Genomic DNA, 14251 nt, shown 5'->3' on the forward strand with positions numbered 1-14251 from the left:
AGTAAAGACTAGTCTTATTTGGTCATAGCAAATCAAAAGTCTATCTAAAAATTGAAAATGTTCTAAAATATATTGGAAGTAAAAACCTGGCTGATGGAGAGGTCATTTTTGCAGCAGGAAACATGTTTACAGACAGCAGTCTAAACATGAAACATTGGAGAACACTGTCTTTAGTTTCAGTAGTTTCCAACATTGCCTTATACAACTGATCTTTTTTTTTTTTTAAGATTTTATTTATTTGACAGAGAGAGACACATCGAGAGAGGGAACACAAGCAGGGGGGGAAGGAGAGAGGGAGAAGCAGGCTTCCCGCTGAGCAGGGAGCCCGATGTGGGACTCGATCCCTGGACCCTGGGATCATGACCTGAGCCGAAGGCAGACGCTTAACGACTGAGCCACCCAGGCGCCCTATACAACTGATCTTATTCAATGTATCTTACAATAGAAGTTGACATTTTTGGGGCACCTGGATGGCTCAGTTGGTTAAGCGACTGCCTTCGGCTCAGGTCATGATCCTGGAGTCCCGGGATCGAGTCCCACATCGGGCTGCCTGCTCAGCGGGGAGTCTGCTTCTCCCTCTGACCCTCTTCCCTCTTGTGCTATCTCTCATTCTCTCTCTCAAATAAATAAATAAAATCTTTAGGAAAAAAAAAAAGAAGTTGACATTTTTGGGGAATGTCCCATGACAGATGTGACACTGCATTACGGAACATGCCTGTTGGCAAAGGTGATGCCACTCACCTCCTCGGCTGTCCAGAAGGATGCCTGTGCCTGTTTATACATTTTCCAAATATCAGGGTATTGGATTGGAAAGATGACAAATCGGCGAGAACTCTTTCGTAGGAGTGGCTCTTCATCTGACTTCACTTCATTTTCGCTGGTATCCGAAGATAATCTCTTTGGGAAATAAAGTACAAACACCCATTTTGTGTAGACATTCCCTCTTTAGTCATATCTAAACACACACTAGAGGAGGTTAGAGAGACAGCACAGGTTGAGGAGCCCGTCTGCCTGGGTTGAATCCTTTACCGTTATCTGTTCCTAGTCAATAGTGTTTGGTTAGTTGTGTGACCATGGAAAGCTGCTTAACTTCTCTGAGCCTTGGTTTTTCCTTATCAGTAAAATAACACTCGCCTTGTAGGTTAATCATGATGATTAAAAGGGCTTTAAAAAGAGCCTGTTGCATAATAAGCATGCAACAAAATTGTCATTATTGCTACTTTAAGGATAAGCACAAAACTCGATCCATAAATGTCATGGTGTGCAAATTTCTAGGTTTGTGCACTAAATGTCCCTTCCCTGCCTTTCTCAGAGATAGGATGCTGGCACGAATAGGATACTATTATAAACTACTTTCTTATTTTAGTTTTAAAGATTTTTTAAATGTATTCATTTCAGAGAGAGAGCGCACATGCGAGAGCACAAGCAGGAGGGAAAGGTCAGAGGGAGAGGGAGAAGCAGAGTCCCCACTGAGCAGGGTGCCCGACCCCAGGACCCTGGGATCATGACCTAAGCTGAAGGCTGATGCTCAACCAATTGAGCCACCCAGGTGCCCCTACTTTTTTTCCCTACTTATTTTGATGTTTTCTTTTCTAAGCTGAACTATCATAATACTTACCTGAAAACTCCTTACCAACAATTTATCAACCTTCGTTCATCTGAACCTTCCCATATACCAATTTGTTATTACTATTTACTTGTTAACATTACTACAGATGGTCTCACTATGGGCTGGCTTAAAGTCTTGTGGATCAAGTGAGAAGCACATACCTGTATACCTACAACTTGGAAATGATGGCATTCCAACAAGGGACAGTGCCAGGTATATATATTTTTTATTTTTTTAAATTTTTTATTATGTTAATCACCATACATTACATCATTAGTTTTTGATGTAGTGTTCCATGATTCATTGTTTGCGTATAACACCCAGTGCTCCATGCAGAACGTGCCCTCTTTAATACCCATCACCAGGCTAACCCATCCTCCCACCCCCCTCCCCTCTAGAACCCTCAGTTTGTTTTTCAGAGTCCATCATCTCTCATGGTTCATCTCCCCCTCCGATTTCCCCCCCTTCATTCTTCCCCTCCTGCTATCTTTTTTTTTCTTAACATATATTGCATTATTTGTTTCAGAGGTACAGATCTGTGATTCAACAGTCTTGCACAATTCACAGCGTATATTTTAATAGTCAGCAAAAGCATCAGAAGAGTTGTACTTTGCATGAGAATATATATAAAGTATATACAGTTAAGCTAAGCTTAAAATGTATACATTAAGATTACTGGGATACATTTAAATTCTGGACTCCTAACTCAAACTGTCTCTTCTCTCTCCAGCGCCCCGCCCATCATGTTCCTTCATCCTTATCATTGCTGCCACCAACCACATCTCTCTAAAGCAAGTGTACTAAGGCAAGGCAAGATGAGAAAAAGACTAAAAATCAAAGCATGAGGCTATGCAAATACAGGTAGTGCTTGCACACTGCACACATACTGGCATTATAGTAGAGACTGTCTTATTTGAAGGTGTAGACCTCCCCAGATAAAGCACTTGAGCCCTGGAGAGTAGAAACCACTTTTTATTTATTATGGAGCTCCCAGAGTACTGTGTCAAGCATAACACCAATAAATGTTAGCTAAGTAAGTGAATGGGCCGCTAATTTCTCTCTATTTTATGATTGGGTTACTGGACACCTTTTGAATTTAATTTAACAATAAGGCCACAATACATCAGTGAGATGACCTGATAACCTCTCAAATCAAGCCTTTTCTGAGTGCTCCCACATCCCTCTTTCCCCCATCACCCTAAAGGCCTGGATTAGGTCCCTAACATAGCACATAGCTCACTGCAATTAATTCCTTGTTATTCGTCTATAGTCCCCTCTAGACTATGCTCCTTGAGAGTGAAAACTAACTTTACTTTTGTGGAATCCCTAGAACCCAGCATAGTACCAGGCATTTAGTTGATGTTCATTCCCCAAATATTCAAACAAATTTTTAAAATGGAGGCTGTCAAGTTTTTTGTTTGTGTTGCCTTTATATATTTTGTCCCTGGCGTACAGATATGGATTCAGAGCTGGAATTCCTTACCTTCGCAGTATTTGCTATGTGAACCTTCATAAGCAGTAACTCTTTGGTACCAAGCACCCTGGCCCTGAGGGAGTTTTTAAGTGTTGATTAAATAATTGAGCAAAGTCAGGATCTATGAAAACTGCTGAAGACTAGCACCTTTCAATTAGAATGAAAGTCACTTTTGTACCTATATTCTTCCTGTTCCATTCTGATAACGTGCATTATTAAGAAAAGAAGCTGGATTAGAAGAGCATTATGAAAGAGTCTGCAACATGAAGAAAGGAGGGCTTAACCAACATAAACCTCTGAATTGAGTCAAAGATGATACATTGCTTATTTTCATGATGTTTAAAAAAGTCCACACACATTTTAATACAATGTCAGGAGGGTCATACATCCCAAAGCTCTAGGATCTCTAAAATATCCTCTATGGACCTGGGCTAAGAACCCATATTTTAGAAAAGAAAACAATGTGAAAAAAGGCATGATGGTATGTGACTTTTTAAAAATTTTTATTTATTTGATTGGACTTTTAAGTCTCAAGTCTTTCGGACATAAACACGACATAATGTACCACTTACACGTTCTAGTTTCTAGTTTTAACATACTTAAGGTAGAACAGTCTGAGTGCAGAGTCCTTATCTCTTGTAGGATTCCCTCCCAATCTTATTATACTTGTCTTGCTTACACCTAATTATAATTTTTTTTTAGAATTTATTTATTTATTTGAGAGAGAACACGAGCAGAGGGAGGGGCAGAGGGAGCAGGCTCCCCGCTGAGCAGGGAGCCCTATGTGGGGCTCAGTCCCAGGACCCCAAGATCATGACCTGAGCTGAAGGCAGATGCTTAACTGACTGAGCCACCCAGGTGCCCCGGAATTTTTTAACAACTCATCTAACTGAGTTTTCCAAAGCTTTCAATTTAAGTTTTTATAGAAACAGGGGCGCCTGGGTGGCTCAGTCAGTTAAGCGTCTGCCTTCGGCTCAGGTCATGATCCCAGCTCCCTGCTCAGCGGGGAGTCTGCTTCTCCTTCTCCCTCTGCCCCCACCCCCACTCATGTGCTCTCTCTAATAAATAAAATCTTTTTAAAAATATTTAATTAACATATAATGTATGATTTGTTTCAGGGGTACAGGTCTGTGATTCATCAGTCTTACACAATTCACAGCACTCACCATAGCACATACCCTCCCTAATGTCCATCACCCAGCCACCCCATCCCTCCCACCCCCCACCACTCCAGCAACCCTCAGTTTGTTTCCTGAGGTTAAGAGTCTCTTATGGTTTGTCTCCCTTTCCGGTTTCATCTTGTTTCATTCCCCACCCCCTTTCCCTGTGATCCTCTGTCTTGTTTCTCAAATTCCTCATATCAGTGAGATCATATGATACTTGTCTTTCTCTGATTGACTTATTTCACTTAGCATAATACCCTCTAGTTCCATCCATGTCGTTGCAAATGGCAAGATTTCGTGTTTTTTGATGGCTGCATAATATTCCATTGTATATATATACCACATCTTCTTTATCTATTCATCTGTTGATGGACATATTGGTTCTTTCCATAGTTGGCTATTGTGGACATTGCTGCTATAAACATTGGGGTGCACGTACCCCTTCAGATCCCTACATTTGTATCTTTGTGGTAAATACCCAGTACTGCAATTGCTGGATCGGATGGTAGCTCTAATTTCAACTTTTTGAGGAACCTCCATACTGTTTTCCAGAGTGGCTGCACCAGCTTGCATTCCCACCAACAGTGTAGGAGGGTTCCCCTTTCTCCGCATCCTCGCCAACATCTGTCATTTCCTGACTTGTTAATTTTAGCCATTCTGACTGGTGTGAGGTGGTATCTCATTGGGGTTTTGATTTGGATTTCCCTGATGCCGAGTGATGTTGAGCACTTTTTCTTGTGTCTGTTGGCCATCAAATAAATAAAATCTTAAAATTTTTATAGAAATGACTTTCTTCTCATTCTCATATATTGGTTTACACAATTAAATTACAATAATTACAATAGAAATACAATAGGTATAAATAAGATTAGAAATAAGACAACTGATTTGGTAAGGTATAACTCAATCAGTGGGAACAGAAATATGTGGGTACATCAGAGAAGAACCTACTACCCATGCATTCTAAAGCCAATGGGTATCTACATATTTTACAGGGTAGGATAAATCCACAGACCTGGCTAGTAGTAAATTGATTAAGAAAACTTCTGATGAATATACAAAGAAATTGTTTCCTAAGTTTGATATAAATCTTCACTAATCATCCATACCCCAATTCAAAATGATGGTTTCATCAAAACAGTCTCTCTATTCCATTAATTGATTTTATAAGGAATGTTATATTAACTTAAGTAAAATTATACTAATAAAACAAAGGTGGGTTTTATCAATTAGTGTTACACTTACAAGTTGGTTTGAAATATAGGTTCGTGTGTTAAAACCATGGGAGGAGGGCCTTCAGTGTAAATATATATGAATTTTGCCACAGCTATTTTCCTGTAGCCATTCCAATACAACTGTTTTGACACTTTTTTACCTCAATGTCACCATTCTGATGAAATGAAACAAGAAAAGATTTTTAACTTTTAGCTTTTAAAATATATACTCCATCTCTAAGCTTTATCTGAGGTTAAGGTGGATATGTATTTTTTTTGTATTTTGCGTATTAAATAGATATTAAGATGGTGATATTTAAAAAAATTTCAGAAGTCAAAGTGGTCTGTTTTGATATATAACATTTTAGCATCTGGCCTCTATCACATGGACTACTGGGAGATTTTGAAAGTTTTAAATTAGGGAAGAAACATAACCAGATCTGTTTTAAGATTCCTTTTCCAGGAGCACCTGGGTGGCTCAGTTGGTTGAGCATCAGACTCTTGGTTTCGGCTCAGGTCAGTGATCTCATGGGTTGTGGGATGGAGCCCCACATGGGGCTTCACACTCAGTGGGGAGTCTGCTTGAAGATTCTTTCCCTTTGCCTACTCCCCCCAAATAAATAAATATATCTTTTTAAAAATCACTTATCCAGAAATATGGTCAGATTAGAAGAGAAATTACAGGTGGAGAGAACAATTAAAAAATCATTACCCTACCCAAATCTCACCTGAACTAGGGTACCAGCAGTAGAAACACAAAAGAAGACTGCTTTAAGAGATTCAGAAGTGGAATTAATCATTCTTGTTAAAAACTTGTATTTTGGAGAACAGGATAAGAGTTGAAGATGCCCTTGAGGTGTCCAGCAACTGGATGATCATATCAAGAAATAAGAGACACAGATAAAGTGCTCAGCATCGGGAGAATAACTGGATAAATCAGACAAATCTCTTGCTTCTCACATTAGATGTTTAACAAAAGCTTAATCTGAATGAACTCCCCCACCAACCCAAGCCACAATAGTTAGAAAAACACAAAAGTCTTTAAAAAGTCAACTTGGTCAATAAAAAACGTAATCTGTTCAGATATCCAGTAAGCAGCTAAAAATATAACACTAAGGCAGAGAAGTGGTGGCGATCCATCCCATTAGTAGTCACCAAAGGGGTTATCCAGGGAGAAAATATAGAAAAGCAGCACAGCTGAGGATGCAGCCGACAAAATGCTGACATTGGAAGGGCAGATGGAAGAAGAGGAGCCAGCTGGGATTAAAAGTGGCTGAAATAGGGGCACCTGGGTAGTTCAGTTGGTTAAGTGTCTGACTTTGGTTCAGGCCACGATCCCAGGGTCCTGGGATTGAGCCCTGTATTGGGCTCCTAACTCAATGGGGAGCCTGCTTCCCCCTCTCCCTCCGCCGCTCCTCCTACTTGTGACTTGTGCTCTCTCTAAAATAAATAAAGTCTTTAAAAAAAAAATAAGAGTGGCTGAAATGGATGTAGGACAATCAAAAGTAAAGGCAGAAGTGATCTGATTTGGCTAAAGCCATCTGTCAACAGATGAAACACAGGAAGAATTCTGTAAAGGATCCACACTCTGGATATCAATCAGGTAAGAGGTTAGGAATTAATTCTGTGGGCCAAAGATTTTTAAACATCTGGGGGATTGAGAGGCTCATACTCCAACTCTCACCATTTGCCCTCAACCCCGAGGTACTGGCATTCACTGTAGGGCAATTTGAAAATCATTCCTGTGGATAGTCATGGAGAGTTTCTGAATATGAAGTAATAGGAATAGGGTGGCGTCAGGAGGATTCATTGCATAACTATACAGGATGAATTGGAAAAAGAAAAAAGCCTAGATTTTGGTAGCAACCATGGTATTGATCTCAAAGGTACAAATGGCAGCCTGAATTTTCTTAGTTTTTTTGAAGTTTTTATTTAAAATTCTAGTGAGTTAACATATAGTTTAATATTGGTTTCAGAAGTAGAACTTAGTGATTCATCACTTACCTACAGCACCCAGCGTTCATCACAAGTACCCTCCTTAATACCCATTATCCATTTAGCCCATCCCCTGCCCACCTCCCCTCCATCAACCCTCAGTTTGTTCTGTATAGTTAAGAGTCTCTTATGCTTTTCCTCCCCCTCTTATTTCCCCCTTCCCCTATGTTGTTTTATTTCTTAAATTCCACATATGAGTGAAATCATACGGTATTTGTCTTTCTCTGACTTATTTTACTTAGCATAATACACTCTAGCTCCATCCATGTCATTGCAAATGGCAAGATTTCATTCTTTTGGATGGCTAATATTCCACTATATATGTGTGTATATAGTGTGTGTATACACACACTATGTATAAATACATACCTACACACACACACACACACAGACACACACACCACATCTTCTTTATCCATTCATTAGTTGATGGACATTTGGGCTCTTTCCATAATTTGGCTATGATTGATAATGCTGCTATAAATATCAGGGTGCATGTGTCCCTTTGAATCAGTATTTTTGTATCCCTTGGGTAAATAACAAGTAGTGCAATTGCTGGGTCATTGGGTAGTTCTATTTTTAACTTTTTTGAGGAACCTCCATACTGTTTTCCAGAGTGCCTGCACCAGTTTGCATCTCACCAATAGTGTAAGACGGTTCCCCTTTCTCCACATCCTCTCCAACATCTGTTGTTTCCTGTGTTGTTGATTTTAGCCATTCTGACAGGTGTGAGGTGATATCTCATTGTAGTTTTGATTTGTATTTCCCTGATGAGTGATGCTGAGCACCTTTTCATGTGTTTGTTGGCCATCTGCATGTCTTCTTTAGAAAAATGTCAGGGCAGCCTGAATTAAGATGTGGTGGTTAGCATGAAAAAGCTGCTTCAAGAGGGCTTTGCCAGCCTACAGAACTGGGTATTTTTGGTGGGAACTGAGACCATCTCAAGAGTTTTTAGGGAGGAGTGACATAAAGGCACTGGTTTAGTGAAGGATTAATTTAGGAATGGTAAAAAAGGATTAAACAGAGGGTAAGACTGGAGGTAGAGAGACAAGTTGTTGTAGCTGCACAGGTGTAAAGTGATGAGACTCTGAAAGAAAGTTCAGAACACACAAGCATTCTTTGCCAACATTCCACTGTGTCTTCCAGAATGGTGCCTCTAGTTCTGCCTGCCTTAGTTTCTGGTCGCCTCATCCCAAGATGATATGCCCGGGCAGATCCCCCAGCTAGCACTCACCATTCCCTGGTTAGCTAGGCTGGCATGCTACAGCCTGGACGTCCCTCTCAATCTAGCCCCAATTCCACCACTTTCATTTGTTTGCCTTGGCCTCTTGGGTGAAGAAGACTATTCGGATGCTGCTACAGTCATACACTATTTGTATTTGCCCAGGTGTCACTTTCATTTTCATTTTTCCATTCCCACCAAATATGATAAAACAGAATACTGGTCCACAAGCAAGAACTTGATTTTAAGCCCAGCTCTGCTATTGAATCATGTGGTCCTGGGCATGTCATTTTATCTTTTCTGGCCTAAAATTTCTAACCTTGAAAATAGGGACTGTGAATTAGATTAATGATAGTTAACTTGAAGAAACTGATGAAAGCTAAGGACCCCTTTCTCAGGAGATTCACATATGCACATACAAAATCTATAAACTTCAGGAGATTCATGAACACCCTTCGAGCCCATCTATGAACGCTTCCAGGCAGTGTTTCTTAAAATATGTGAATCAGAATCACCTGAAGTCTTTGCTAAAAATGCAGTCCCAGACCCTCCCAAGAGATTTTGACTTACCGTGTCTGGAATGTAGGCCCAGTAATTTACATTTTTTACAGCTCCAGGTGATTCTAATGCAGGTGGCCCATGCTGCACCATCATATCTAGATAAAGTGCTTGAAGCATCCTTGCAACTCAAGTTAAAAACTTTTGGACCAGATGCTCACTAGAATTCATTCTACAGCTAAAGTAAAATTCTGCCTCTGTCTTTGTGGGCCTATGTCATTGAGAAGGGGATAATAAATAAAAGTTAACTTCTAGGTCTTAAGTCTGAATGGTTGTAGCACAAAAAGAAAAATCCAAATTGTCCTTTTCGAGTGAGGAAATTGGTCCTCAATGTATTTGTTTCCAAAAGGGGAGAAAAAGTTTGAGGGATATTTACGACTTGTTAATTAGTTACTAAATGTTTACAAAATCAAAATCAAATAATATAAAACCCCAAATCTGGACTCTACAACTTTCTAAAGAAATGTAGCGCTAAGTATGAGTCTCTGTAAGCTGAAACTGTTAAAACAAAGATATTCACACACAGCCAACAGATTCAAGATAAATACAAAAAGTATTTCTCTTGTACACAAATGATTCAGAAGTATTTGTGAAATAACGGTATGAAAATTATAGAGCAACAATTTGAACTACCCTACAACAGTCTCATAATTTGATTTGCTGTTATTAGGTACTTCTATTATAGAAGCGGAAGATAAACATGTTAATTTGGGTTTTAGGAGGCAGCCACAACTTCCGTGGCACTTTGCATAAAGGCTTTGACTTAATCCTCTTTGAGAAAAGTATCCCTTCCACTGTATAAATGAAGAAAGTGACACCCCAGAGTCACAGCTAGATAAGTGGCCCAGTCTGAGCAAATCTGGCCTCCTAACCTGATGTTTTTCATTGTTGTGAGGACTTCCCGTCCCCATCCACCTGTGTCAATTTCCACACACGGCCTCCAACTCCTTTTAACCATCTCAGAGAGGGGATGCATTTCTCCAGTAAACCCACCTGTCAGGAGCCAGGGCTCCAAACGCGCAAAGATGGGAGGAGAGTATGGGGCGGACTATGGGGGGGGGGTTGCTTCTCCGCTCGGCCCGAAACCTCAGAGCGTCGCCCTCGGCTGGCCCCGCAGCAGAGCAACGGAGCAGAAAACCGGCTCCCTCGTCAACCTTCCCCAGGGACGGCCTCCCGGGCACCTACAACCACGAAACCAGGCTGCGGCGAGGGCTCGCGGTTGGGCCTGCATTGGGTTGCCGACCACAACGGGTAAAATTTCCTACAGCAGTCCTGCACCTCCCAGGTCCCGGCTGCAACGTGCAGCCTAAAGGCCAGGCGTGACTATGGGGCGGGACAGGGAACGGCAGCAATATTTACCTCATCCAGCTCGGGCCTGGCCGCTTCTGGCCTTTCCGGGTCACCCATCGCGCAGACTCCGCCAGAGCTACGGGAACTGAAGGAACCGAAAGCCTCAGGCCACCTCCAACTATGCTAGGACCCAGGTGCCCCGCGAGTCCACTGAGTCCGCCCCGCCTCCAGCTGCACAGACCCCTCCTACTCCTGCCGGCCCGGCTTTCTCGCCAGCGGATTGAGCAACTCCCCCTGCGCCGGCCTGGCCCCGCCTCCCCCGCCTCAGGGACCCGCCTACTCCGGCCGGCCCCGCCTCCCGCCTGCGGCCTGAGGACATCTCTCGGCCTCCGCCAACCCGCACCCTCCGTCGTGCGCACCCCGCCTCCCGCCTGCCCAGTGAGGGACTCCCCGCGCCTTCCGGCCCCGCCTCCCCGGTCTCAGGACCCCGCCCACCCCGGGAGGCCCCGCCCCACCCCGCTACCGCTACCCGGACCCCGACCCCGCCTCCCGCCGGCCCCCAGAAGAACTCGCCCGGAACCCGCGGGCCTCGCCTCCCCGCTTGCAGCGTGAGAGATTCGACCTGCGGCTTTCGGCCCCGCCCGCTTGGCTGGCTCCGGGCTCTACTCACTGGTACGGGGGGGTCTCCGGCCACGCCTGGTCACCTCTCCGAGTCGAGATTCCCCAACCAGCTCTCGCCGTGCCTCAGGAACACGGTATGTCGCGCTTACTCGGCCTGTCCTGAGACACTGCCCCGGGGGGAGGAGACACTGGAGGAGATGAGGAGAAAGCGCTCTTCGCGTGTGAAGCGGTGGTGGGAAGAGCCACACGATTGGTGAAAAAAGAAAACCGCACTGTTAAAAAATTAATGAGAAAAGGCTGCCTTGTTTTGTATTTCGGTACCCGACAAGAAGTGGTTGAGGGCAAAGTGTGGGTGTGAATGGGGTAGGTGGGGCTCCCAGAGTGAGGAGGAGAGGCAGAAAGGACTAAATTCAGGAAGATGTTGTGGAAGCTCTGTGAAATTGTTTCAACAAACTAGGTTTTTGGAAGTAGTTACTGAGCGCCTGTGTGAGCGAGGCGTTTCATCTTCAGGACACCTGTGTGAGGATAAATCACTAGGATTAACTAGGGAGCAACAGAGAGAGTCCCCCCGTGTCATGGCAGGAGTCGGTGCCGAGAGTCACAATAATGTGATTGAATGACTGCTACCCATCTCTCGGGGTGGGGGGACTGATCTGAAGATAACGACAACAGAAAGAAAAAAAAAAAGTTTAGCAAAGGGCGCCTGGGTGGCTCAGTCGGTTAAGCCGCTGCCTTCGGCTCAGGTCACGGTCCTGGAGTCCCGGGATCGAGTCCCGCATCGGGCTCCCTGCTCGGCGGGGAGTCTGCTTCTCCCTCTGACCCTCTTCCCTCTCATGCTCTCTCTCTCTCTCATTCTCTCTCTCTAATAAATAAATAAAATCTTTAAAAAAAAGTTTAGCAAATAAAAATGAGGTGAAAGAGATTCAGTAGCTTGAAGCTGAAAAAGCTGAAATATTGGGAGAGCCTTGTTCTGCCTCGAATAACATGCACCTGTTCTATGGCTAGCCGTGTGAGGTATGGTAAAATAGGATCGAAAATTAAGCTTTGAAAATGCCCAACAGCTCTTTCTAAAACCTGCCCTAGAATGGGGGATGAGAGTTATCTTTCTTAAGGCAACTACTAGGGGTCAAGTGCTGAGGGAAATGTTTTACATATATTGACTTTAAGTAATGGCTAAATTCTGTGAGGAAACTGAGTCTTAAAGAAGTTAGATAATTTACTGGCCACATGGAAAAATAAACTAAGAGCAAGGATTATGTCATTTAAAGTTATGAAACAATATGTCTACTATATGTCAGGCATCATATTTGCTATTGAAGAAACAAAAATGAATGAATTTAGTGAAAAAGAACATGGATCCTGGAGCCATATCATCATGGGCATGAATTCCAGCTCCCCCATTTATTAGCTGTGCTACCGTGGACAAGTTACTTAGCCTCTGCAAGATTCAGTTTCCTCACCTGTAGGATAAGAATAATAATGCCTTCCTAAAAAGATTATTGTGTAGATTTAATAATAGATTACCTGTAAAGCACTTACTGGGGTGGGAAATTACGATGGTAGCTTCCAAGTACACTTGTGCTACGAGTCAGGCCATCCTAAAGGTCATGGAACAGGGAGGTTCGGATCAAATTCAGTTGCTTGAATTACACAGTTTACTAAGTTAATTTAGAACCTACATCAAGGGGAAAGAGTTGGGGCAGCTAACATATTTAAGACAGGGTATGGGGAGGGGAGGGACTGGAAGGAAGGACCCTACTCCAAATCTCAATGTTACTCAACGTTCATATATCCTGCCCTTGCTGCGTCAGCTTTCCTGACCGGTGGTATAGTTATTAAGAGTTAAGGGGCGCCTGAGTGGCTCAGTCGGTTAAGCGTCTGACTTCGGCTTGGGTCATGATCTCAGGGTCCTTGGATCGAGTCCCTCACAGGGCTCTGCACTCAGCAGGGAGTCTGCTTCTCCCTGGCGCCCACCCCCGACATGTGCTCTCTCTCAAATAAAATCTTAAGAAAAAAAAAACAGCTAAGGATTAGCAAGGGGTCTCAACAGACAGAAGGTGAAGCCAACTGACTCTTTTGGAGATGCAGATCAAGGAGACCTGCTCACAGGTGTTAACTTGCCATAAATTAACCTGCTGTGAGTTTTATCTGTGTTTCCTGGGAAGAGCAGATGTGGGGCCAAAATGGATGTCACCAATTGGTGGCTGAGTTAGGAATAACATAGTTGTCAATCTGGAAGTGACATGATCTTTACCTTATGAATATTTAAGACCTACTTATTCCTTCCAGCCGTTTCTGTCTGTGACATTCATTTATTCCATTATTTTCATCTATGTTCAACATAATGTTCCATTTATTGTCTTTAACATGCCTCAGAGGTTAATAACTTATTACTATTTATACTTAACATATCTTATGAATCTCTTTAGGTCTTACAATCCAATTGCTCCCACACTTAGTTTCTTTCAATTTTTACAGCAGAATTGAATAATCCTAATATAGCAAAAACACATTACAGTGCTTTTAACAGTGCCTGGTGCATAATAGGTAGTATGTATTAGTTTCCCTCCAAGATGTTTAAAGTTAATAGGGCAGATATAAAATGTGTAACTGGAAGATCTCTGGGAGTAAGAGATTCTCTATCTTCATATAGCCTCTGTAGCATATTTTCCAAGAATACCCTCAACACTTTTGATCCCACGTGCTGTTCCAGAAACTTGATATATCCCTCTCGTCAAAAGGCGGAGTCTTGGGGGACACTTGGGTGGCTCAGTCAGTTAAGCGTCTGCTTTCCGCTCAGGTCATGATCTCAGAGTCCTGGGTTCGAGCCCCTCATCTGGATCCCTGCTCAGTGGTGAGCCTGCTTCTCCCTCTCCCCCCCCCCCCCCCCGTTCATGCTTGCTTGTGCTCTCTGAAGTAAATAAATAAAATCTTAAAAAAAAAAAAAAAGAAGAAGGTGGAGTCTCATTCCTCTTCTACTGGTGGTCTACATGTTTGTGTCTCCCAGAATCCGTGTGTTGAAAACCTAATGCCCAAGGTAATGGTTTTAGGAGGTAGGGCCTTTGGGAAGTGATTAAGTCACGAGAGTTGAGTCTTCATGAATGG

The 14251-nt window shown here is 42.9% G+C and overlaps 1 protein-coding gene and 1 long non-coding RNA gene across 5 annotated transcripts in view; one reads left to right on the plus strand and one right to left on the minus strand.

Moving 5' to 3' along the window:
• RRM2B (ribonucleotide reductase regulatory TP53 inducible subunit M2B) overlaps positions 1 to 10834 on the minus strand; it is a 36524-nt gene extending 25690 nt beyond the window's left edge. Inside the window, exons 1-3 of one of the 4 annotated variants that reach the window (XM_025870935.2) lie at positions 10595 to 10834; positions 2497 to 2560; positions 742 to 897 (exon numbers count right to left, since the gene is read on the minus strand). In XM_025870935.2, the coding sequence (XP_025726720.1) occupies positions 742 to 897; positions 2497 to 2560; positions 10595 to 10599 (225 nt within the window). In that variant the 5' untranslated portion in view covers positions 10600 to 10834. Of the gene's footprint in view, positions 1 to 741; positions 898 to 2496; positions 2561 to 6188; positions 6328 to 10594 lie in introns of all 4 variants that reach the window. The other 3 variants (XM_025870933.2, XM_073893062.1, XM_025870937.2) reach the window with 3 other exon arrangements.
• Positions 10835 to 11093: 259 nt separating this feature from the next.
• LOC112823293 (uncharacterized) overlaps positions 11094 to 14251 on the plus strand; it is a 122855-nt gene continuing 119697 nt past the window's right edge. The window contains exon 1 of the long non-coding RNA XR_003207985.2: positions 11094 to 11280. This is a non-coding gene — a long non-coding RNA (uncharacterized lncRNA). The remainder of the gene's footprint in view (positions 11281 to 14251) is intronic.

The sequence above is a fragment of the Callorhinus ursinus genome, unplaced genomic scaffold, assembly GCF_003265705.2.
Source record: "Callorhinus ursinus isolate GAN/ISIS: 27379988/994484 unplaced genomic scaffold, GSC_fseal_2.0 scaffold5, whole genome shotgun sequence".
Taxonomy (NCBI): Eukaryota; Metazoa; Chordata; class Mammalia; order Carnivora; family Otariidae; genus Callorhinus; species Callorhinus ursinus.